Source organism: Panthera onca, chromosome C1, assembly GCF_046562875.1.
Source record: "Panthera onca isolate mPanOnc1 chromosome C1, mPanOnc1 haplotype 2, whole genome shotgun sequence".
In the NCBI taxonomy this organism is placed as follows: Eukaryota; Metazoa; Chordata; class Mammalia; order Carnivora; family Felidae; genus Panthera; species Panthera onca.
The window spans coordinates 201,828,575-201,852,669 of NC_138346.1; the positions used below are offsets into that span (position 1 = coordinate 201,828,575).

A 24,095-nucleotide genomic window follows, 5' to 3' on the forward strand; every position below is an offset into this window, starting at 1 on the left:
CCAGGGTAAATGCCAGTTCATGCTCCCCAGTCTTGTTGAGGTGGGAGGCAGTAGACAGACCACAGCAGGCTCATGAGGCCAGAACCCCTTCCCCCTGACTTCCCCATGCTTTGGTCCTTGCTTACCTTCAAGAGCAGAATGAATGTAAGCGAGGTGACAGTATAAAGTTGCTAATCCCCTGACCATGGCTCCAACCCCCCCAAAACACTTGGCCCAGGATGACGTCAAAGTTTCTCAACTCCTACACCTCAAGCCTCAGAGAAATTTCTGGGAGCAGCTCAATGGCAAGAGAGCTCTCCCACCTCCGACTTCCAGTCACACCTTCCACCTGAATCCCTACCTTGGCAGTGGGCCTGGACCACCAGCACCTTGGCTTATCTTTGCCTGCCTGTTTTACCAAAGTGGGAGCTTCTAGAAAGAGCACAGATTTTGGAGGCAGACAGTTCTGGGTTCGAATCTACTTTTACCGATCACCTGCATAGTCCCGAGCAAATCACTTTCCTTTCCCGAGCCTGTTTTCTCATCAGTAAACCTCATAATGTTGGCATCTGGCACTTGGAAGACACACATTAATTCGTAGTTGCCTCTCACTCCAATGGGTGGGTAAGGAACCCCTCAAGTTGCTGCCCCTCCCCTGAATTCAGTAGTCAAATGAAAAATATTACAAAGTGCAGTCTGAAATATGCAGAGAGACAGTTTTGGTGGTTGAGTCCAGGCATAAGGAAGTGGGTGCCTGAGAGTACGAGTCATAGGTTTTTAGACCACAGCAGCTGAAAGGTTGAGAGGCAATGATAAAGATAGTTAAAAGCAGGAAATGTTTTTGAAAACTTACTTTGAATGGGTGTTGTGATAGGTACTGTGAATACATTATTTCCTTTACTCCTCAGGGCAACCCTGGGGGGGGGGGGTATTATCCCCATTTTACAGATGAAGAAACTAAGGTGCATAACTTGCCCAAGGACACACAAGTCAGACACCTGGACTCCTGAGGCTAGAGTCCATGTTCTCTAGTTGATCTAACCTAACATCTTACTTTTTAAGATGAAGCTGGGGAGAATTGTCTCACTCAAAGTCAATGTCTTATCCAAAGGCAAAGGGAGTCTCACCTGAACTTCTACACAAAGGAACTAGGATTTGAGCATCCCTGTAAGGCGCCATCTGGTTAAGAAGTGAGCAGAGAAATTCAGATTCAGGAAACATTTATTAAGTACTTGCATCATTTCAATTCATGCTCAAAAAAGCCCCCGCGATGTACTGTACTGATCACATGGGGAAACAGACTCAGCGGGATAATATCCCCCAAAAATCAACTCAGCAAAAACGGTTGCATTGTCCGATTACACAAAGTCAGGTTTCGGCGGCTTCGTGAGTCTCCCCACTTTCGCGGGGGGAGGGAATAAAGAAACCCTCCATTTCTCCAGACTCCCGAGTCCCCTCACAGTGGTGGATTCTGGGATTTGCAGCATTCCGCGAAGAGTTTAGACTCGTGGGCCAATAGAATCCGAGCACAGGCGGCGGTACTCTCGAATTAGCCAATGAGAAGCGCACGGGTCCCGGTCGCCTGGGAAACCGCGTGACAACAAGATGGCGGCGCCGCGGGAAGGCTCGGTGGCCCTGCGTGGTGAGTCTTTGCTCAAACCTTTGCGGCTCCGGAGTCTCCCACGCAGGCTGGGGTCCTCGCTCCGAGAGCCCGAGGACCCGCGAGCCCCGCGGCCGGGTTGCCTAGCAGCCTCCCGCGTCACGGGAGCGGCTTCGAGTCCCCGCCGACCGTGGCTTCCCGAGGAGGCGGGAGGAGGCGACGCAGCTCCCAGGGAAGGGTTAGGTCGTGACAGAAGTCGCGTCGTGAGCGCTTCCAGCTGGAGACAGAGGACTTGAAGGCGTGCAGGCGGCCGGGTCCTGTCGGCGCTGGAGAGCACTGGGGCCTGGGGTGGGGGGTGCCAATAGGCTGAGTACGTGTGACGAAGGACGTTACCAGTCAAGCACAACCCTGACTTGGGTCCCAAAGATGTAGGGGCATGGGACACAGCTTTCCTCTCAAAGCCCCTGTCTGCAGGGGAGACAGTCCAACCTTTAGGAGCCTCCAGCCTGAGGCGGGGGTCACAGCCCCTGGAAGCCCCCTCGTGAGGGGAGTAGACGTGGCTTTATCCTCCGGCCCACCCGCGGTCTGAGGGAGGAGGAGACGGAGTCCTGCGCTGAGGGGTCCCCAGACTATAGGGAGAGGCAGCCGTCACCCTCAGGGGTCCCTTATAACCCATGGAAAAATTAATCTGGAGACAGTGTGTTGGATTGGCCTGGAGTGAGACAGGAAGCAGGGAAGTCAGGTGGCCTCCGTTGTGATAGCCCCAAGGAAGGGCAGTGAGAGCCCCACTAGGATGACCAAAGTAGGCATGGAAAGGAGGAGCTCTGTGAGAGACACTGCAGTTTAACCCACAAGATATGGTAATTGATGGGATTAAGAGAGAAGGAAGGAGAGGAAAATTTAGTGGTTGGATGATGTGGCCCCATTAAGAAGGGAGAAGTGGGAGGAGCTTATTTTGAGGGAAGATGTTGGGTTTGGTTTGGGGACCAGATCCCTTTTTTTCTGTGATAGCTTTGTTGAGATATAATTCCCATGCTATGTATTTCACGCCTTTGAAATGTAAATTTCAGTAGTTTTTAGGATATTCATGAGAGTTGGGCAACCATCACCACAATTTAGAACATTTTCATCAGTCTAAAAAGAAACTCTGTACCCTTTAGCAATTACTCCCATTAACCCCCGCACCCCCACCCCCACCTGCTGCCCCCAGCCCTAGTCAACTAATCTACTTTCTGTCTCCAGATTGTCCATTCTGAACATTTTATATCAGTGGGGTCATAACGTGGTATTTTGTGATTGACATCTTTCCTTTAGCATAATGTTTTCAAGGTTCATTCATGTGGCAACATGGGATTCATTTCTTTTTATTGCCGAGAATACTCCCTAGTAAGGATGTACCAGATTTCTTTATCCATTCGTTGGTTGATGAACATTTGGGTTGTTCCCATTTTTTGGATATTATGAATAATGCTGCTATGAACATGTATACAAGTTTTTGTGTGGACGTAAGTTTTCATTTCTCTTGGGTACACCCCTAGGAGCAGAATTGCTGAGCCAGGTAGGTAACTGTTTAGCATTTTAAGGAGCTGCCAGACCATTTTACACAGCCACTGTACCATTTTACATTCCAGCTAAGGTTCCAATTTCCCCACCTCCTCACTGACACTTGTTAATTTCTGTCTTTTTTTTTTTTTTAACCAGTTTCTTTTTTTTAATTTTTTTTTTTTCAACGTTTTTTATTTATTTTTGGGACAGAGAGAGACAGAGCATGAACGGGGGAGGGGCAGAGAGAGAGGGAGACACAGAATCGGAAACAGGCTCCAGGCTCCGAGCCATCAGCCCAGAGCCTGACGCGGGGCTCGAACTCACGGACCGCGAGATCGTGACCTGGCTGAAGTCGGACGCTTAACCGACTGCGCCACCCAGGCGCCCCTTAACCAGTTTCTTTTGAAGGGTCGTTATGGTGATGAAAATTTGGAGAAGGGAGAATGATCGGGTTTGATGAAAGTTCGTGGAGGGCAGTGTTAGCCACAAAAGGAACATCGCCTGTTAGCACGATAAAAACGTTCTAAAAATTGATTGTGGTGATGGTTTCACAAATCTAAGAATATACTACAAACCACTGAATTATACACTTTGAAAGGGTTAAGTATGTGAATTAGATCTCAATAAAGCTCTTTTTTTTTTTTTTTTTTTAAGGTCAGTACTGTATGATTCCATTTATGGAACATTCTTGAAGTAAGAAAACAGTAGTGGTTGCCAGGGGTTGGGGATGGTAGAGGGAGGAGTGTGGGTGTGACTAGCAAGGGGCTGACATGAGGGAGATCGTTATGGAAATGGAATCTTTGTGGTGATGGAGTAGTTATCTTGACTGCATTAGTGGTTACCTGGGTGAAATAGCAGAACAGGGTAGGGTACACACGTAGAGTAATGTAAAATGTCACTGCTGGGAGCCACTGGGTGAAGGACACACAAATCCCCTCTGTACTATTTTCCTAGTTTCCTGTGAATCTGTAATTTTAAAATAAAAACTTAGACTATAACAAAACAGACAAAAACAATTAAAAAAAAAAAAAAAAAGAGCCCAACCAAGGGAAGGGTGCACTTAGGAGTGGGGACCACATTCCAGGAAGGGGTTCCAGGCCAGGGGAGCTATGTATGTAAAGGCCTGGTGCATTGGGGGCTGGGCTGGCTCAAGTGTGGGGGTGGGGGAGCAGAGGAGAGATGGGGGAGTGAGGTCAGGAGACCCGGGCGGGGACCCGATCACCTGTGTTATGGAATTTTGAATTTCTTTCCTCTGGTGAGAAGGAGCCATTGGGAGCTTTTAGCAGGGAAGCGGCAAGGCAACTTTGTGTTTAAGAAGAGCCCTCTGGCTGGACGCTGCACAGGGGACCACGAGGGCCATCACACTTGGCCACAAAAACCATGAGGATGCCTGGATGAGCCGGCAGAGACTGGGGCAGGCTAGGGGCATATTTGGAAGGCTGGATGATGGGGGCATGAGTCCCAAACTCCAGAAGGCTGTCTCCAGCTGGTACCAGTCCCCTTGCTGGGAGGCTTCAGGGGTACCAGTGGAAGCCAGTGCCACACACTTTCAAAGTGGAACTGCCTTGGATTTGTCCTAAAAAGACTTGATTCAAGCCCTGATAGAGGTCCTTTGGTTCTAGGATTTCTAGATATTAGCCACATAATATACTTAATTCATTGAATAGAGTAGTGGTCTTTAATTCCATCCCTGATGTGCATTCATCTTTCCAGAAGGAAGAGGGAAGGAAGGGAAAGAGGGAGGAAGGGAAATGAGCATGCGTGAGTGCCCCCGGTGTCTAGTAACAAACTATTTATTTATTTGTTTAAAGATTTTTTTTTTAGGGGCGCCTGGGTGGCTCGGTTGGTTGAGTGTCCGACTTCGGCCCAGGTCATGATCCTGTGCTTTGTGGGTTCGAGCCCATCAGGCTCTGTGCTGACAGCTCAGAGCCTGGGGCCTGCTTCCGATTCTGTGCCTCCCTCTCTCTCTGCCCCTCCCCTACTTGCGCTCTGTCTCTCTGTCTCCCAAAAATAAATAAATGTTCTTTAAAAAATTTTAAAGTTTTTTTTATTTTTAAGTAATCTTTACACCCAACGTCGGGCTTCAACTCACAATCCCGAGATCAAGAGTTGCAGGCTCCACCAACTGAGCCTGCCAGGCGCCCCCACAGTTCACATTTTTAAGTGTTTCCTTTCAGTGTGGCACTGGGCTCCGTGCCTTATGTAAGTTTTCCCTGAATCCCCTTGATAACCCTGCCTGGCTGGTACTACCACCAACCCCACTTTATACCAAGGGAGCCAAGGCACGGGTTATTCTGGTGGATGGCAGAGCCTGTGCAGAGCCTGGGCCCTTGACCTCCCTTCCACAAAGAGTGCCTTGGCCGCATTCTGCCCTTGGGTTGCCCCTCTGTGGCTCTGAGAATCAGAGTGATACCTGGGTTCTTGTGGGAGGGGAGGGGACATTTGGGCTTTGTGTCAACGAGCTCCTTGATGGATAGACAAAAACTCCGGCCTTCTGGGTAGTCTTATGCCCTGGCTCTAAGTTGGGAGAGTCCCAGGCTTCCAGCCCCTCTCTGTACCCCACCCCTCCCCCATCGCCCTTTCCCAGCCAGGCCCGGGGCCTCCAGGATCAGAGCAGAGAGCAGGATATCCAGAGGATCGGGCAGACATCCAGCACAGGGGGCCTGAGGCAAAGCTGCCTCCAGAAACCTCTTCAGGGGAGTGGGAAGAAGTGAGGGGTGCTGCTCCCTGGACAAGGCTCCCTCCTGAGACAAGGGGCCAGGAAGAGACGTTTCCCTGGTCCCGAAGCCCTGGGTCCCCTCTGTCCCCAAGGACTGACTTCCTTCTTTCTTCTCAGGGAGTTCCTGACAGCTAAAATCTAGAAGCAGAACTATGAGCTCGCCTTTGGCCTCCCTTGGCAAGACCCGAAGAGTCCCCCTGGAGTCAGAGCCTGTGAATCCAGGGTAAGGAGCCAGCCTCAGGGGGGGTGTCTTTGTGTTCATGCCCCTGCCTCCTCTTGCCACTACCCCCCCCCCCCGCCCCCGCACCCATCCCCCAGTGGACTAGGAGAATGGCTCCTAGTGTCTCAGGGAAAACAAGGAGGAGTTACATAGCTTTCCCTGACCCCTTTATCTTTCTCAAAAATTTTTAACTCCTTCATCACGTCTGAGCAAACACTGGGCTGGGCCCTGTGGTAGGTATGGGCCGGGTGGGAGAGGCGCAGCCCCCATGTTAGTCCGCAAGCATTGATGGTACCACTTCTCCGGCCCGGCCATGGGGGGGGGGTGGGGGGGTGGGGGTCTCTCGGCAAAGGGAGTTCTTTACATCTGTCCAGCACTTTCATCCCTTCGAAGCATTTTCTTTACCTCTCTCCTTTCTCTTCTGAATACCGCTTTGAGTCATTTGAAGGCCAAGGAGATCCAGAGCGGTTAAGCGACAGGCCTGGGGTCCCAAAGCCATTTCAGAACAGAGCTGGGGCTGGGCTCCTGGGCCTGGGATCTCTTGTCTTCCACCCAAGCCTCTGCCCCTCAGCCCTTCCCCACCTGTCTCCGTTGGGAGGAGGGGACACCTCAAAGCCTGTCCCTTGGCTTGTCCCAGTGCCAGGGATGGGATTCGGCGAGGGGACGGCCCTGGGAGGCAGAGGCCCAGCCTCCCTCTCCTTTAGGCTCGGCTGGGGATCTGGTGCCCAGAGCCACTCCCCTGATGACATTCGTAACTTGTCTGTCTTCCTTCTCCTTCCTGCCCGGGGTTCCCAGGAGGCGAGGGATAAAAATCTACGGAGATGGTAAGTGTGGGGTCTGCCCTGTGTGTCCCCCTCACCTCCCACCTGCTGGGTCTCCCTGGGGTCGTGCAGACGGAGAGAAGGAGAGCGGTTGCTGCACTGCTCCCTGTGGCTCCCCCAGCCCCCGAGGACAGGGCGTCCTGGCAGCTCTCTGATCAGAAGGCCCCACACCCTTAGCAGAGGTGTCATTGCTAACATTTGAAGCCCTCCACTCGCTGTGGGGTTGGCTGGTGGGATTTGAGCCCCGTCCTCCTCCTGACAGCCTCCTCTAGCCCATTACAGCCTTTTCTCCCTGAAGCCCCATCCTTGCTTTGCTGACCCATCCTCGCTGCAGGCTCAGACCTTTGCATCCCAACCCCATTCTTGCCTCCACTGTGCTGCTGGCATTGGCCACTCGGGTCCCCTCCAGAGTCAGGCTGGGAGAACTGCAAGAAGAAGCCTGTTCTCGTTGGATCCTTGCTCCCTGATGTCCCACGTGTTCTATCCGCATATACTTGTGGGTGCAGAGTACAGGCTGCTTCATCCTGGCCAGAGCCCAAGGCCGCAGTTTCCTCCGGGGCTCAGCCCCAGAACGGTGACCTGGGCATCTCTGTCTGCAGAAGACGAGGTAGATATGCTGAATGACGGACGTGGCTCAGAAGAAAGGATCTCTGTCCCTTCCTGCTATGGAGGTATAGGTGCTCCTGTGAGTAGGCAAGGTGAGAACAGAGGCCTAAACAGGTCTGGGTCCCCAGCAGCAGGAGAGGGCCTCAGAGAAGGGGCGAGGCCCAGAGACTCATGGACCTACTCTTGCCTGTTCTGGGTGAGCCCACGGTTCCCAGGCTGCCCTCCTTACCTGGCCTGCACTGTCTCCCAAGGGCTGTGGTGACACTGACCCCAGAGGTGCCCAGATGGGGCTCACAGGGAAGCATCCTGGAGGAGGGAGAGTGGAATGGGCCTGGGCACAGGGGAGGCATGGGCGGGCAGGGTCGGAGTTTGCTGTGGGCCTGGAGGAGCTGGGCGTGAGGTCAGAATGTTCTACTAGCTGTGATATCTTGGATGAGCAACCTCCTGTCTCTCTGCCTCCACTTCCTCTGTGAGGTGGGAGGCAGTCCTGCACCAAACACCCCTCGTTGTTATAGGACAGGGAACTGAGGTGGAAAAGGAGACCAGAAGCACCTGGCCCCACAACCATTCAGACACAAAGTCGGGATCTCCTGCATCCCAGCCGGGGACACTTTCATTAGTAAACGCAACAACCAGGGCTCCTTGAGGAGCCATCCTGCGCGCTCTCTGCCTCTCCCCTGGCACTTGCTCCCCACCCCACTCTCAGCTGGCGTTTGTCCCCACCAAGGTCACAGTCAAGGACTTGCCTGCCTGTCTCGCTTCTGTGCACAGCAGCATTCCACATCGGCCACCGGGCACCGTGCCCTCCTCGGATCGCCCTGGGCTCTTAGCTGCCATGACACTGCTCTCCCAGATTTCTCTCTGCCTCCCAGGCTCTTTCCTTTCTTTGCTAGCTTCTTCTTTTCCTCCCAGCTTTTCAGTGCGACGCTCCTCCCCTGGGTTCTCCTCTCTCTCCCCGCTCCGCCTTGGGAGCTCATCAGTGCTGTCTGTGTTGACCGGGCCCAGAGGTCTATATATCCGTTACAAAGCCTTGACTACAAGTCAGAGAAAACTCTTCTGAACATTGAAGAGGACTTGTCCTGCCCACCAAGAAGTCCAGGAAGCAGCTCCAGGGCTGTTAATCCATTGACTCGAAGACATCCTTGAACAGGTTTCTCCGTCTTTCCACTGAGCCATCCTTGACATGTTAGCCCATGTGGCTGGATGGTGACAAATGCAGTTCCTGCTTCACACACAGGGCAGCACGCAGGGGAAGGAGAGGACCCTTTCCTTCCCGTGTGTCTCTCTTGTTTTCCTTCTTTTCTTTCTTTCTTTCTTTCTTTCTTTCTTTCTTTCTTTCTTTCTTTTTTCTTTCTTTCTTCTTTCTTTCTTTCTTTCTTTCTTTCTTTCTTTCTTTCTTTCTTTAATTGACCTCCAAGTTAGTTAGCATATAGTGCAACAATGATTTCAGGAGTAGATTCCTTAATGCCCCTTCCCCATTTAGCCTGTACCGCCTCCCAGGACCCCTCTAGTAACCTTCTGTTTGTTCTCCATATTTAAGAGTCTCTTCTGTTTTGTCCCCCTCCCTGTTTTTATATTAGTTTTGCTTCCCTTCCCTTGTATTCATCTGTTCTGTGTCTTAAAGTCCTCATAGGCTTGAAGTCATATATTTGTCTTTCTCTGACTAATTTCGCTTAGCATAATACCCTCCAGTTCCATCCACGTAGTTGCGAATGGCAAGATTTCATTCTCTTTGATTGCCGAGTAATACTCCATTGTATATATATACACACCACATCTTCTTTATCCATTCATCCATCGATGGACATTTGGGCTCTTTCCATACTTTGGCTATTGTTGATAGTGCTGCTATAAACTTTGGGGTACATGTGTCCCTTCGAAACAGCACACCCGTCTCCCTTGGATAAATACCTAGTAGTGCAATTGCTGGGTTGTAGGTAGTTCTATTTTTAATTTTTTAAGGAACCTCCATACTATTTTTCAGAATGGCTGCACCAGTTTGCATTTCCACCAACAATGCAAAAGAGATCCTCTCTCTCCGCATCCTTGCCAACATCTGTTGTTGCCTGAGTTGTTCGTGTTAGCCATTCTGACAGGTGTGAGGTGGTATCTCATTGTGGTTTTGATTTGTATTCCCCTGATGATGAGTGATGTTGAACATTTTTTCATGTGTCGGTTGGCCATCTGGATGTCTTCTTTGGAGAAATGTCTATTCGTGTCTTTTGCCCATTTCTTCACTGGATTATTTGTTTTTTGGATGTTGAGTTTGATAAGTTCTTTATAGAATACTAACCTTTATCTGATATGTTGTTGTATGTAAATATCTTCTCCCATTCTGTCGGTTGCCTTTTAGTTTTGCTGACTGTTTCCTTTGCTGTTGCAGAAGCTTTTTATTTTGATGAGGTCCCAGTAGTTCACTTTTGCTTTTGTTTCCCTTGCCTCCGGAGATGTGTGGGGTAAGAAGTTGCTGCGGCCGAGGTCAAAAAGTTTTTTGCCTGCTTTCTCCTCGAGGATTTTGATGGCTTCCTGTCTTACATTGAGGTCTTTCATCCATTTTGAGTTTATTTTTGTGTATGGTGTGAGAAAATGGTCCAGATTCATTCTTCTGCATGTCGCTGTCCAGTTTTCCCAGCACCACTTGCTGAAGAGACTGTCTTCAGCAAGGATATTCTTTCCTGCTTTGTCAAAGATTAGTTGGCCATACATGTGTGGGTCCATTTCTGGGTTTTCTATTCTGTTCCATTGATCTGAGTGTCTGTTTTTGTGCCATCTTGTTTTCTTTCCCCAAATTTCTAATTTTGAAGAACTTGCAGCCTACAAAGCAATTAAAATAATGGTACAGTGCACACCCATATAAATGTCTGTTATCTAAATGCCACAGTTGGTGATATTTGGCCACTAATTTGCTTGCTCTCTGTCCATATACACATATGTACGAATGTAAATGTCTTTTTTTGAGGGACCGCTTAGAAATCAATTTCAGATATCATGACATTTCACCTCTAAAAACTTCAGCATGCATCTCCTACAAATAAGGACTCACGTGACCCCAGGACCAGGACCGCACCCAAGAATGCGGAGGACTCAGGACTGCTGTGGAGCACCGCTTCTGCGCTCAGATCTCCCGAGTTCCGAAGTAGCTCATAGCTATTGTTTTTCCTGATCTAGGTTCTGGTCAGGGCCGTGCACTGCATTTGACTGTTCCACCTCTGTGGAACAGAGTCCTTGCCTTTTGAAAAAGTGACACGGACCCTGTGAGGAGCCAGGCCATGCGGGTCTGTGTACTTGTTTGTCGTTGGTGCGGACTTGCTCCTCTCTCCGCTGTGTTCCTGTAAACAGGGGGGGTGGGGGTGGGGGTGGCAAGGTATAGGCGCTTCATTTGATTGAGGGTGACTTTCTGAAAATGCTTCACTGGTCATGTGACCTGTATGGTACAGCACTCACTCATACTCCTTGGACACCTCACTGCACCTCTGCCTCAGTTTCCTAAAGCAGTTCATTTCCTCAGGGGCACATTGTGAGGACAGCATGAGCTGATATGTGTGAAGTATTTAGGACAGTCCCTATTATCTAAGTGGCAGCTGTTAGTATCACCCTTATTTCTGCTTCTGCGGACCCCCGTCCCCCCTCCACTGGACCCCCACACTTCAGCCTCAGCTCTAGGACTTTGTCTGTTTGGTAGTCCCTGTATTCCATGACTCGGAGCTGGTGGCCACCCTGTCGAGGAAGTTGCGGGACCTGGAACAGCAAGTGAAGGCTCAGACTGATGAGCTGCTGTCCAAGGTGGGACCCCCAGCGGTGGGGGTAGGGCCAGGGTCCGGTCTGAGGGGTGGAGGGGCCCAGGCTGGGGAGGCCAGTGAGTTCACTGCCACAGTAGGCCAGGGTGGGTGGGTTCTAGAACCCATCTCTTCCACAGTTCAAGGCCGGGTATGGCCTGGGGCTGATCTGGGTCCCCGGGAGCTGAGCAGAGAAGCTAAGGGTCTTCTCTACAGCTGAGTAAGGCCACTAGCCTTGGACCACGTGGCAGCAGTGACTGCTGAGCGCTGGGCCACTTGGGCACACTCCACGCCTATCCCCATTTTAGTGGAACCACAAGGATATCTGAGGCATAGGAGCAGCGGCTGTGCCAAAGGATGGCAGGGGCAGGGTCTTTCAACTCCCCGGTGCCCCACAGAGGCAAAAAGTTTGGATCTTCCCATCTGGAAGATGGGTTCTTTTGTGCTCTGGGAACCCCCAGGCCTGCCTGCGCCCCCTTGTCTTGTTGCTGTAGGATCGGAAGATACGGGCTCTGGAGGAATTGTTGCAGACCCTCCGGGAGCACCAGGGTAAGGGGCGCTCCCGGTGGGTGGTCAGCCTTCCTGGGGCCCCTCCCTTGGGCCAGTGGCTCCTGGACATCAGGGCTCCAAGAGTATCAAGCTGAGTCCTATGGTGAGGCCTGGACAGCCGAGCCCAGAGAGAGGCAATGACGCACTCAGGGCAGTGCCCTCCTATGTGGGACCAGGTCCCCCGAATGCAGACATAGCCCAGCCCCGAGCATAGGGCATGCCATGTCAGGCAACATGGTGCCCTCAGGAGCCCCCGGGGGCGGGGTGGTGGTGAGAGGGGTGGCTGGCGGTCTCCTGAGAGTCAGTCCAGGCATCCCCGCCTCAAGGTCAGGGGGAGAGTTTTCAGGGGACCCCTCGAGTTCTCAAGGGGCAGCCTCTCCAGATGACCCTGAGGGCAGAACGCCGGGCGAGGCCAGAGGTGGTCTGGCAGCCTCCTTGCCGGGGCGGCAGAACCCTTCCTGATCTTTCCCTGAAGGCAAGGTCACCCTGCAGCGGCAGAAGCAGCTGGAGACCACGTGCTTGCAGCTGCAGCGGCAGGTGGGGGAGATGGAGGTAAGAGAGGCGCCTGCCCCTCAGGACCTGGCTGGGAGCCCGCCCGTCTGGGTCTCCCTCCCACATATCCCATGTGGGGCCCTGCCCCGTATTTCCCTCCTCAGGACTAACCTGAGGAGCTGGAGCAGAGAGGAGGGGTTCGAGTCTGCTTTGCAGGTGGCGCTTGCGGGGTCGTGGCTGAGGCCCGGGTGGAGGGGCTGCCACTGACTGAGCCCCGGAGGCGCAGAGCTTTAGGAGGCAGTGGGGGGGACCCGGAGTCGTGACCGTTGGGGATGAGTTCGTGTTGAGTGAGGCAAGATGTCTAAGCGAAGACAGCTGGGAATGTGAAACCGAGAAGGAGTGATGTGTGTTGCAAGAGATGAAGACAGAAGAGGGCCGCTGGGTTTGGCGCCAGGCAGGCTGTTGGTGGCCGCAGCCGCGCGGTTCCAGTCAGTTGTGGAGAAAGGGGCTGGGTAGAGTGGGTTCAGGAGAGAAGGAGCTGAGGAAGCAGTGACAGGAAGTGTAGACAAGTCAGAAGTTTTCCTGTGGCGGAGGGGACGTGAGGCCCGGCCCTCGAGCGGCTGCGTGTGGCTCACCGCATCCTCGGTCCTGTGCAGCCCGTGTCCCTGCCGCTCCTCCGCTCGGGCCAGATGCGTGGGGTGCCCCGCTGCCATCAGGGCCACCTTCCGTGCGGCCCTCCATGCCAGACCCTGCTTTAAGCACTCGGCCTGAATTACCGTCCTGAGTCCTCACAAGCTTATGGGTCAGGTGTTGTCATCTCCGCTTTACAAGAAAGAGCCCAGGGCTCTAGGAGGTGAAGTGGCTTCCTAAGGTCACAGCCAGAAAGCTTCCAAGACCCTGGGGCCCATCTCTTCTGCCCAGTTGACTCTGGGAGCCGAGGCCTGAGGCTGGGGCCTGGGCGGATGCTGCCTGTTGCCCGAGGGGCTGAACTGACTGTGCCCCCTGGGACCTTTCCCTTCTCTCTGCACAGCGGTTCCTCAGTGATTACGGGCTGCAGTGGGTGGGCGAGCCCGAGGACCAGGAGGACTCAGAAGACAACTCAGACTCGGAGGATGGCAACACAGACTGGATGACAGCCAAGAAGTTCTGGAAGCCAGGTAGAGTAGGGGGTCTGTCCCTGGCCCCTCCTACAAAGGGAATTCTCCAACAACACCTTCCTTTGGGCCAGTAGCTGTCCAGAGACCATGCCATCCGTGCTCCTGACACAGGAACTGGGAGGAAAGGCCTCAGCCTCCATCACTGACCACCTAACCCGCCACCACTTTCTTCCTCTGGTCTTGCCTCCAACTCCCTCCTGGCTCATCTTTCGAAGGCTCCAGGGACCCTGAGATACAAGATGTAACAAGACCCCAGGCTTTGTCTCAGGCTGCACTCCGTAGTTTACAAAATGGCGTCCATCCAAAAGATTTTCAAAAACGATTTCTCTGCTTTGGAAGCTGCCCCTCAGTCCCAGGGCTCAGTCCCCTCTTTGGACCTCCTTTATTAGCTTCACTTCTAGCCAGACCGTTGAAAGGGACCTGTTTCCGTGAGATTCCACCAGTCTTTATTTTTAACTTGACTGCCAATATCTAGAGGGCTGCACCCCATAGATTTGGGGCCATAGAAAGCCCGGGTCCATTCTCTTCAAAGCATGGAGGTGATTGCCCAGAAGGTACACTTCTCCAGGCTCCGGAGTCAGTCAGCCCGGGGCCCTTCTCTTCATTCCATCACCCGTTCCAGGTGTGGCTTGGGCACGTGACTTCTGTTCTCTGAGCCTCCAGTCCCCCATCAATAAATGATGGTGTACCCTTCCCCGCAGAGTGGGAAGGAGTCAGTGGGTTAGACGCAGAGCACCTAGCACTGACCTTGCATATCATCAGCCCAACAAGTAGGGGTTTAATTGTTCTGCACAGTCCGATGGCAGGGGCAGCCTCGTGGAAGCACTGATGAGCATAGCCCCCGAGGGGAGTGTTTGGAAGATGACAATACTGTCTTGATTTCAAGACAGGCTTGTTGCTGAGTGAAGAATGAGACTCAAAACATGGGAGTCCTGCCTCCCCTTCAGGCCTGCGCCCTGGCCAGACCCCCTACATCTTAGGGCACAGCTCCCTCACTGCTTTGTTCTACTAAACACGTCACTTCCCATCGGAAGTGGAGCTTGCACAGCATTTTCATGAATAGCTTTGACGTGGGCCAGGGCTTGTTCCATTTTATAGATGGGAAAATGGAGGCACTTAAGTCTCTGACTGTTGAGTGAAGAGGGCAAGACTTAAGGCTGAGAGCTTATTTAGGAGGTAGGTACAGTCATCCAGGCAGACGATGAGATGATGTCCTGTGGAAGGGTGATCCTGGCGGGCAGGGTGAGGAAGGGCAGGGCAGAGATTTAGGGGGTGGAATCTGTGCCCTTGGTGATTGTGCGTTAGGGAGCTGACAGGAGGAATTGGGGATGGCCCTGGGACACCCCGTCCTGCGGTGAGAGGCCGAGCCCTGGAAGGTGACTGCCAGATGCTGTAAGGGCCTTTCTGGGGTCCAGGGCCAGAGGCCTGCCAGCACTATGCCCTGGGCCCCCCGCATGTCCCTGCTGGTTGGAGGGCAGGCTTCCTCCTGGCAGTGGGGGCCTTGCTGCTCCTTTGGGGGTCAGACCAGCCAGCTGGTTTCCGGACCTGGCCCTGTGGATTCCCACCCTCTCCCGCCAGAAACAGAGCTGACTTCACTCTGCTCTGTGTTGTTTGTTTATGCCCACAAGAGGCTGGCTCTGAAGCTGAGTGCCTCACAGCCAAAGCAACTTGTGAAAACCCTCTGCCAAAACTCTATCTGTGTGTCCTCTTCCTTTGGCTTTCTTTTTATTTATTTTTAAAATGGTTATTTATTTATTTTGAGAGAGAGAGAGAGAGAGAGAGAGACAGAATGGGGAAAGGGCAGAGAGAGAGAGAGAGAGAGAGAGAGAGAGAGAGAATCCCAAGCAGGCTCCACACTGTCAGACCAGAGCCCGACATGGGGCTCGATCTCACGACTGAGATCATGGTAGCTGAAATCAAGAGTCAGACACACTCAACCGACTGAGCCACCCAAGCACCCCTTCCTTTGGCTTCCTGATTCTTCAACATGGAGGGGCCTCAACTGAGCTCTTCTGCCAGATGAACGAGATGCTTTTCATCTCCAGCCGCTTTTCCTCCTGGTCCATTCCTTCTCCTCCCCCTGCTTTGTCCCCAGGTGCCAGGCTGCTTCTGCCCCCGGGTACACAAAACCGGCCCTTTGCTGGCCCCATACCCTGGCTCATTTCTCTGGCTCTCCCTCTGTTGGATACCACTCCCCCCAGGCCCCCCAGCAGACTGGTTGAGGGTGGCCCAGGGCATCTGTATTGGGCCAACCAGTCTAGAGGCAGGACTCCTGCCTTGGGGAGGGCAGTCCACTGCTCTTTAAGGGGACCCAGCACAGGGGAAACCTTGCAAGGACTTGGCCTCAGGCTGGATCATTCACCCCTTCCCACCCTCCCCACGGGTAAATTGAGCGTTAAATAGGATGCCAGGTGCTTTGGGGGTATGCGGAGACATGAAAGGGACAGTCCTACTCTGGTCACAACCCATGGCCAGGTGTTGAGCCTCAGGGCTGAGAGCTCCTCACTCCCCCTTGTCCCCTCTGAGCTCCCTGCTCTCCCTCATCCCAGTCTTCTCTGAGCTCCTCCTCCCCCTTCCCTGTCCCCTGTGAAGCTGCTCACTCTCCCACCCTTCACCACCAACTTCCTGCCATCCCCCTACATCCCCGTTCCCCCTGCGGCCTCTGCCTGTCCCCTAGCACCCTTCCTCCCAAGCCCCAGTCTCCTGCACCTGGGTGGAGCCTCTTCCCTCCCCTGCCCGGAAGCTGTGCCGTTTCAAGTCTTCACTCATCCCTGAGCCTCCCTTGAGTCCCTGGAACTGGCCTGGATTAGACCCTAGGCAGGCTAGGCTCCTCCCCACCCTCAGGCCCCCCGTCAGGCCTGTGCTGTGTCCCCCCGAAGTGCCTGGTCCCCTTTTATCCCCTCTTTGGAAGCTTAGCTCAAACCCAACCTCATGGAGTACCTGCTCGAGTGCCTGCGGCCAAGACTGTGCCACCTGCACTGCGCCCAGCATGTGGGAAGGGGCTCTGCATTGGGGTGACAGGGTTAAAGGCTCCAGCTGAGGAGTGGGGGACCTGTGTGGGCAAACTGCTTCACCTCTCAGAGTCCGTGTCCTCATCTGTGGAGCGAGGAGATGGTGTGTGACGCCCGGGCCCCTGAGAGCACCGAATGCCACAATGCACGTGGGGGTTCTTGCAGGCTGCCGCATGGTGGCTGATCGGTGACCACGAGCCATGGCTGCTCGGCCCCTGTCAGGCCCCAGAGTGCCCAGCACGGTGCTTGGCCTGTGGGCAAGGGCTTGGGCCCACGCACATATTGGTGGGGGTGCCTGGGTGCCCAGGCCTAGACAGTCAGGCACGCCAGGACCGTGCAGAGCACGGATGAGGTGGGGACAGGCGGTATGATGCTCAACCGTGGGGGCCAGAGAATTGGTTGTGGTCTCCCCTGGCAGTGATCAGACTCTGAGGCCCTGTTTTCTTTCCACTGGTTCCCCTGAGGAGCAGAGTGAATGCAGGTCCCCAGAGCAGGGCCAGGCTTGCAGGTGTGCGGAGATAGCGGGTCTATTTCTGGTTCAGCCTTTGGGGGAGGTGGTGGGGAAAGGCCTGCTGGGGCCCCGGGGCACCACGTTGGTATTCACAGCAGCAGGTGTGTCCTTCCTGCAGGGGTGATGAGCCAGCCCAGGGCAGGCCCACCACTCACCTGCTGAGAGTGGCAGGGTCTGGCCCTCCTCTGGGCTCCGCAGCCTCCACGGTGGCACTTACCACGTGCCATTGTCCCTGCTGTCACCCCGTCTCCTTCATTCAAGTATGATCTTGAGGAGGGAAGGACTCTGGGTATGAGGATACCCATGATTCTCAGGGCCTTGCAGAGCTTGGACGCTCCGGACCTGTTGGCGGGATGGAGGGATGGATCCAGAATGTGCTTCCTGAGCACCCACTAGGGCTGGATGCTCTAGCCTGCATTCAAGGAGTGCCCATTGTGGCTGGCAAGACCAGCGAATGGAAAAGGACAACAGCCTGTGCCAAGGCCCGCAGGCTCCAGGGACTCAGGAGGCTTAGTCTCCAGGGGAGGGGCTCCTGGCAAGGCGTCTCAGAGGGCATGGTGAGTGAGCACACTGAGCCAGTGATGAGCAAGAGGGTGTGGTGTTAGTGACAACAGCTACCATCTGCCAGGTACTTCCTGTGAGCCTCAGAGCCACCTGTGAAGTGAGGACTTTTATTATCATTTTATAGAAGAGGAAGCCAAGACCCAAAGAGCTAGGCCCACTTGCTCAGGGATCACACAGCTTGGAAGCAGTAATCCTTGGCTCCAGAGAGTGATGGGGGAACAGGTCGAGGGGAGGCTGGGGTACCCGGGCTTCGAGGGTCTCAGGAGTTGAGCCAAGGAGCTTGATCTTGGTCTCCATGCCTAACTCCTCTTTTTAATAGAATCACGGGCTCCCAAAGTTGTCTGAGGCCTCAGAGATGGTCTCTCCCTGAACCACACCCCTCCTGAGAAAGGGATCCCAGGGAGCAGAGGCAGCCTGCATGAAGCACCGAGAACAGAACCTTAGAGTCACCTGGGCCCTGAAAGCTGCAGGAGCGGGAGCAGGTCGCTTTCCAAGGTTTAGTTTCCTCACCTGTAAAACGGGAGTGGTAACAGCTGCCTCTAGGTGCTTGGCACGAAGTAAACACCGAGTCGTCCTTACAGTCCATTCCTCCTGCTGGATCTTGCGGGCAGCGGGATAGAGGTTCCTATTCTGTCCCATCCCAAGGAAGAGAGAGAGAGGAAATGCCTCATTAGACCTCTGACCTGCCTCACCCCATGTGACCTGGCAAGAGGCCGGGCTTCTTGTTGCGTACTCCCGGCTGGCCGCGTGGTGGCCATGCCAGGATTCCTGCCTTATTCTCTCAGCCCAGGTCCGCCTGGTGCTGTGGTTCTATCTCCTGGGCCCCTTGTCTCCCCCTGGGCTGCTGCACCCCATACGTGCCCAGCCCGCCCGGCTTTCACTTCTCCATGCCTTAGCCCCACTGGCCGAGAGCCTCCAGCACTATTTTCCTCGGCAAACTCTTTTCCCTCTAGTTGCTTCTTGGCATCCTCCCCTGGGCTTCCACCAGCCCTTTCCACTGCCGACCATCCCGTGCCCATCAGCTCTCTGAAAAAGCCTTGGCCCCAGCGTATCCGAGTGGTCCTGGGTCCGCTTGATGTGATCTCCGTGGGCCAAGTCATCTGACTTTTCTGGGCCTCACTGTCTCCACCTGTAAGAGTACAGGGGTGGGGACAGGAGTTCGATGAGACGAGCTTTTGCGTTATTTTTGGGCTTACCAATGTGTTCTGAATGTAGTTTGTTGTTAAAGGAAAATAGTGGCTTGATATTGTTCTGAGTCATGCCAGGAATGCCCAGAATGTCCAGTGAGTTTTTCTTGGGAATCTCAGGAACCCTAGGGGACCCCAGGAGGAGGTGGGGGGCCGGTGCAGCCCCTGCAACCTAGGAGATGTAGGGGAGGGGGAAGTCCAGCTGGGGCCTACCATTTCAGCAGCCACAGAGGCAACAGGAAACAGAGCCACCCACATCTGTACTTCCTCCGCACAGCCACCACACCTATAGAGCCATTGCACCACTCTGAGGAAAGGAATTCGGTCCCCAGAGTCCCGACCCACATCCTGTCGCAGCCTGGCTGTCCTGGTGAAAATAGCGTCCAAGAAGGCCCTGAAAGTCACTGAGGTTTTGTAGGGTCACACCCCTAGTAGACTGGGAGCCAGATCGACTAGGGACTAAGGCCCTTAGTCAAGGACTAAGGACTGAGAACAGGCCCCTGGCCTGTCCCCCTCCAGCATCCCACCTGCCCTCCAGCCTTTCCACTCTGGCATCTGTTGTGGCTGTCCCCACCACCCCCTGAAGCGTATGCACCCCTGTGTGCACAACACATTTTTCAGAAGAAGAGGCCAAAGCGTCTTTCAGCTTCTCAAAGGGATGTGTGAAATAGTTGTGTGTCCCCTACCTGTTCTGTCCAGCAGCTGTCCTGACACCCCCCCCCCCCAGTAGCCACGTGTCCCTACCCCCAGGCTCCCCATCCGGATGGTGCAGATGGGTGGGAAAAGCAGACTCTAGAGTCAGTTCCTCCTCTAATTTGCCAAGTGACCTGGGGCAAGTCATTTTTTATCTCTGTGGGCCTGTTTCCTCATGTGTAAAATGGAGATCAATGACTGCTGCGTCATAGCCTCTGGATCGGCCTGAGGTCCGTTTGTGCAAGGTGGGGTTGGTAACAGTAACCAGCTGGACAGAGTGCTTGCTCCGAGCTGGCCCTCACTTGGCCATCTTCCTGCACCCCGGTAGCCATCCTGGGAGGCAGACACTATCCTACCCTTCTAGGAGAGAATGCTGTCGTGCAGAGCATTGAATGACTTGACCAAGGTCACACAGGTGGAAGCCGCAGAGCTGGGATTTGAACCCAGACGGACTTCATCCAGAGCTGGGAGCTCTGCACTGCGCTTTTCAGTGGCTGACCCCGTGCCTGACACGGGCAGAGCTGGGATCAGATCCTGCTCCTGCCACTTACTCCGTGCATCCCTAGGCAGCCATTAACCCCTGACCTGCGGTTTCCTCATCTGAAGAATGGGGGTGATTGTAGCCCCTACAGCATAGGGTTCGTATGAAGAGACAGTGGCATTATAGGCATTAAGCCTCTAGCATACGGCGAGTGTTCAATAAAAGACAGCTATTATCTAGTGGTAGTTGTCCTTCTTCCTCCCCAGGTGGCCACCTAAGGGGGTGCGAAGGCCACTGCTTAGCATGCAAGGGGCCATGGAAACCAGGGCTGCTGGGCACACAGCTGCCATGAAGAGAGGCTCATGGGTGTTTATCCTCTTTGCCAGGGGACTCATTGGCGCCCCCCGAGGTGGACTTTGACAGGCTCCTGGCCAGCCTGAAGGATCTCAGTGAGCTGGTGGTAGAGGGTGACACCCAGGTGACACCAATGCCCGGGGGAGCACGGCTCCATGTCCTTGAGCCCATCCCACTGAAGCTCTATCGGAATGGCCTCATGATGTTCGATGAGCCCTTCCGGCCCTTCCATGACCCCTCCACACAGGTAGGAGGGGTGGGGAGGGGAGACAGGCCACTCTGGTGCCCTTGCCCCCTCCCCTTGCTCACCATTAGTTGGTGATGGGGGGCCCAGCCCACCCCCCATAGGTACCCAAGCCCACGTGCAACTTGCAGAAACAACCCCTCCCCCCACCAAGTCCTGGGGCCCTGAATATGTGCAGAGTGTGACCCACTGGGTAAGCCCGGGGCCCGGGGCCCGCCGTCTGGACAGGAAGCAGAGCGGTAGGTGCCGCACGGGTCCAGTCGGGCCTCACTCTTCCGATCCCTGCCGCAGCGCTGCCTCCGAGACATTCTGGACGGCTTCTTCCCCTCAGAGCTCCAGCGACTGTACCCTGACGGGGTCCCCTTTAAGGTGATGGGCTGCTCCTCAAACCACCCTGTGTGGGGATTTGGGAGGGGGTGGGGACAAACAGCTTCCTCAGGCATCACCCGGTCTGAGGTGGGAAGCCACTGCCCCACCTAAGGGGACCCAGTCTCTGATGACCTCTGGGGAGGAGGGTGAGCCTGAAGCCCGGCCAAGAAGGGCAGGGAGGCTGCAGGGGCTGCAGTTGCCCGGTTAGCAAGGGCACCGGCCTGTGGCTAAGCGGCAGGCAGTGCCCCCTGCTGGCACCCTGGAGGCACAGCCTTCGGCCTTGTAGGGCCAGTGCCCCTCCCCAGCGCCCAGGACACCCTGACAGCCTGGGGTCCCTGAGACTCCATGCAAAAGTGGCCTGACTAGCCCCCGGGGCTCCGGAAGCCATCTGATGGGTACAGAAGGCAGTGCCGTGGGGACAAACGTGGGCCTGAAGGACACGGCATGAGCCATCCCCCTGCCGGCGGGGGTGAGATGAGGGGTGCAGTGGGGGGAACTCCTGAGCCGCAGCCGGAAGGCGGTGCGTCATGCCACAGCAAGGGTGCACGAGGCCGTGTGTGCCACCACCACCACCCGGGCTTGGAAAACCGTGTGAGTCACGACTGGAGGTGTTGGAGGTAGTGCCTACCAAGGCGGGCTCTGCCCTCTCCTAACACCCTGGTCCCTTGCTTCCTGGCTGGCTCCTGAGAGGGGCTGTCTGGGGAGGATGGCAGTACAGTGGCTCTAGCCGGCATGGCGAGGGGTGCTTGCAGGAGGAGCTGAGCCCAGGTAGGTGAGAGCAGCATGAACTGCAGCTCTCTTGGGGCCTTAGTTTCTTCATCCGTAAAATGGGGATTGCACCAGACCGTTCCTCGAGCCTGTTCCTGGGGTGGGGGGGGGGGGCGTGCTCTGGGCGAGCAAGGGTGGGGGTGGAGCCCAGGGCTGAAGGTCGAGGCCCACCGCTTTCACCCTTCCTTCTTGCCAGGTGAGTGATCTGCGCAATCAGGTCTACCCGGAGAATAGGCTGGAACTGTTCCCAGGTGAGGGCCGCGTGGTGGGCTGGCAGAGGATTCACAAGCCCATGGACAGGATGGAGCCCCCAGGTGAGCTTGGCCCTGAGGCCGAGCCAGGCGGCAGGGCCGCTGTGTGGGACAGGCTCCAGGTGGCCTCCTCCACCATCACCCGTCACTCCCAGTCCCTCCCCAGGCCCAGGCTCCCAACGCACTCCCTGCAGGCTCCAGGATGACTGCTGAGAAGTTTCTGAACAGGCTCCCCAAGTTTGTGATCCGGCAAGGCGAGGTGATTGACATCCGGGGCCCCATCCGGGACACCCTGCAGGTGAGGCCAGCCCTAGCTCCCCCAGCCATCTTGGGCTCCCTGGCCCAACCTACCAGAGCAGTGGCTTGTCTGGAGACTCAGGCTCGAGGGCTGCTGAAGGGGGCCTGGAGGGAGAAATGAGGCTCTCGAGGCAGTTCCACTGACTCCTGAAAACAGGGAGGGCTGCATCCAGAGATGGGCTGTCTCCGTGGCAGTATGGCTGTAAGAAGGGGAGAGCCGGAGTCTAGGCCAGGGGTGAGCCCAGGGCCCAGGCCACCCCCTCGAGGTCCAGACCAGACTATCCAGTTCAGTCCTGGATACCCCTTTCTGGCCCTCAGAAACATCCTCCTCCTTCCTCACTCCCCATCCCGCGGCTCCTCCCCCGTCTCCACCCGTGAAAGGTACCAAACCTCAGTTTCCCCCACGCTGCCTCCTTCACCGCACATTGCCAGAATCCACGTCTTCTCTCTGTTCCCTCTGCCCGCCATGCTAGTCGAGGCTCCAGAGTAGCCCTCTCAGATACCTGCAGTGGCCTCTCACTGGCCTGCCACCTCCCCTCCTGCCTTGCCAACTGTCCTCCCCCAGCAGTCCTTGTGCTTCTGTAAAAACGTAAGTTGGATCTGGGCCTTCCCTGTTGAGACCCTTCAGTGGTTCTCGGGTAAGGCCAAGCTCTTATCTGGCACTCAAGGCCCACCACTCCTTGTTGGTCTTCTTCCCACCTCTAACCTTTTCTTTTTCCAGTCCAACCTGATTCTCAGCTTTAGCCACATGAACTGCTGACACTTTCCCAAATATATCACCTCCAGAGAAGCCTTCCCTGACCAGGGGATCTCTGCCCATGTTGTCTGGAACATCCCTGTGCCCATTCCACTTCTATGGACTCCTCATCCTTAGTCACTGCTCAGGGGTGGTTTCCCCTGGGAAGCTTCCCCTGGGAAGCTGGTCATTGTGTGGGGTTCTGTCTCCCCCACTACGCTGAGGGACTTCAAGGCTTCTTAGGGGAATGATGGGGCTGCCTTCCAAAGCTTCCCTTCCATTTCTTCTGCTTGGGCCCCAGTTTACACAGAACACCCCTCCCCTTTTGGCTCACTGGTCTCATCCATCCCTGGTAAGGAAGAAGTCCCCTCTAAGGATTGGGGGGAAGGGTGTGACTCTAGCAGAGCCCAGGGCTCTGTCCTCTTTCATCGATGCCTTCCAGAACTGCTGCCCATTGCCTGCCCGGATCCAGGAGATTGTGGTGGAGACACCAGCCTTGGCTGCTGAGCGTGAGAGGTGAGGGCTTGGTGAAGAGGTGAGGACCTTGGGGTTGGGCCACCAGGGGGCACTGATGGCCTCTAGGTCCACAGGAGCCAGGAGTCCCCCGAGTCACAGGCGCCCCTGCTCTCCATGCTGCGCATCAAGTCTGAGAACGGCGAGCAGGCCTTCCTGCTGATGATGCGGCCCGAGGACACTGTTGGCGATGTGCGCACCCTGCTTGCACAGGCCAGGTGGGCATGGTGTGGGGCCGGCAGCTACGGGGAGGGGGGGGGTCTCTGGTCCCAGGACACGGCCTGATCAGTTCTGCCCGGTCCCCAGAGCCGTGGACGCCACGACCTTCGAGATCATCAGTACATTCCCACCCACGGTCTACCACGACGACACGGTCACGCTGCAGGCCGCAGGCTTGGTGCCCAATGCAGCGCTGCTGCTTCGGGCTAGCCGGGCCCCACCGCCTGCCCCAGGCCCTGGCCCCTGATCCAAATAAAGCGCCCGCTCCCACACTGGCTGCTCCGCACACACAAGGCTCTCTTGGCGGGGCAGCCCAGCTGGGCGCCAGGGAAGGCCCGGGGAGGGGGGGGGGGGGAGGGGCGGTGCAGACCCGCCCCTCGGTAACTCGAGCTCCAGCTGGCGGGCCTAGCTGCTGGGTCTTTGTCCTCTAGGT

General features: G+C 55.3%; 1 protein-coding gene across 6 annotated transcripts; it reads left to right on the plus strand.

Annotated features, from left to right (window-relative positions):
* The first annotated feature begins 1,419 nt into the window (after positions 1–1,419).
* UBXN11 (UBX domain protein 11) lies at positions 1,420–23,937 on the plus strand. Of its 6 annotated transcripts, none has more exons than XM_060623234.3 (15): positions 1,420–1,621; positions 5,961–6,066; positions 6,859–6,887; positions 7,484–7,582; positions 11,173–11,273; positions 11,761–11,815; positions 12,291–12,367; positions 13,338–13,464; positions 20,298–20,512; positions 20,801–20,878; positions 21,864–21,960; positions 22,053–22,195; positions 23,373–23,446; positions 23,521–23,661; positions 23,750–23,937. In XM_060623234.3, the coding sequence occupies exons 2-15, from the start codon at positions 5,996–5,998 to the stop codon at positions 23,907–23,909; spliced, it is 1,467 nt and encodes a 488-aa protein (XP_060479217.2). In that variant the 5' UTR covers positions 1,420–1,621; positions 5,961–5,995; the 3' UTR covers positions 23,910–23,937. The 6 variants fall into 6 exon arrangements, with proteins under 6 accessions (XP_060479217.2, XP_060479216.2, XP_060479219.2 ...); XM_060623233.3 differs by having other exon boundaries at positions 1,421–1,621; positions 21,843–21,960; XM_060623236.3 differs by having other exon boundaries at positions 1,421–1,621; positions 21,843–21,897.
* Positions 23,938–24,095: the final 158 nt, after the last annotated feature.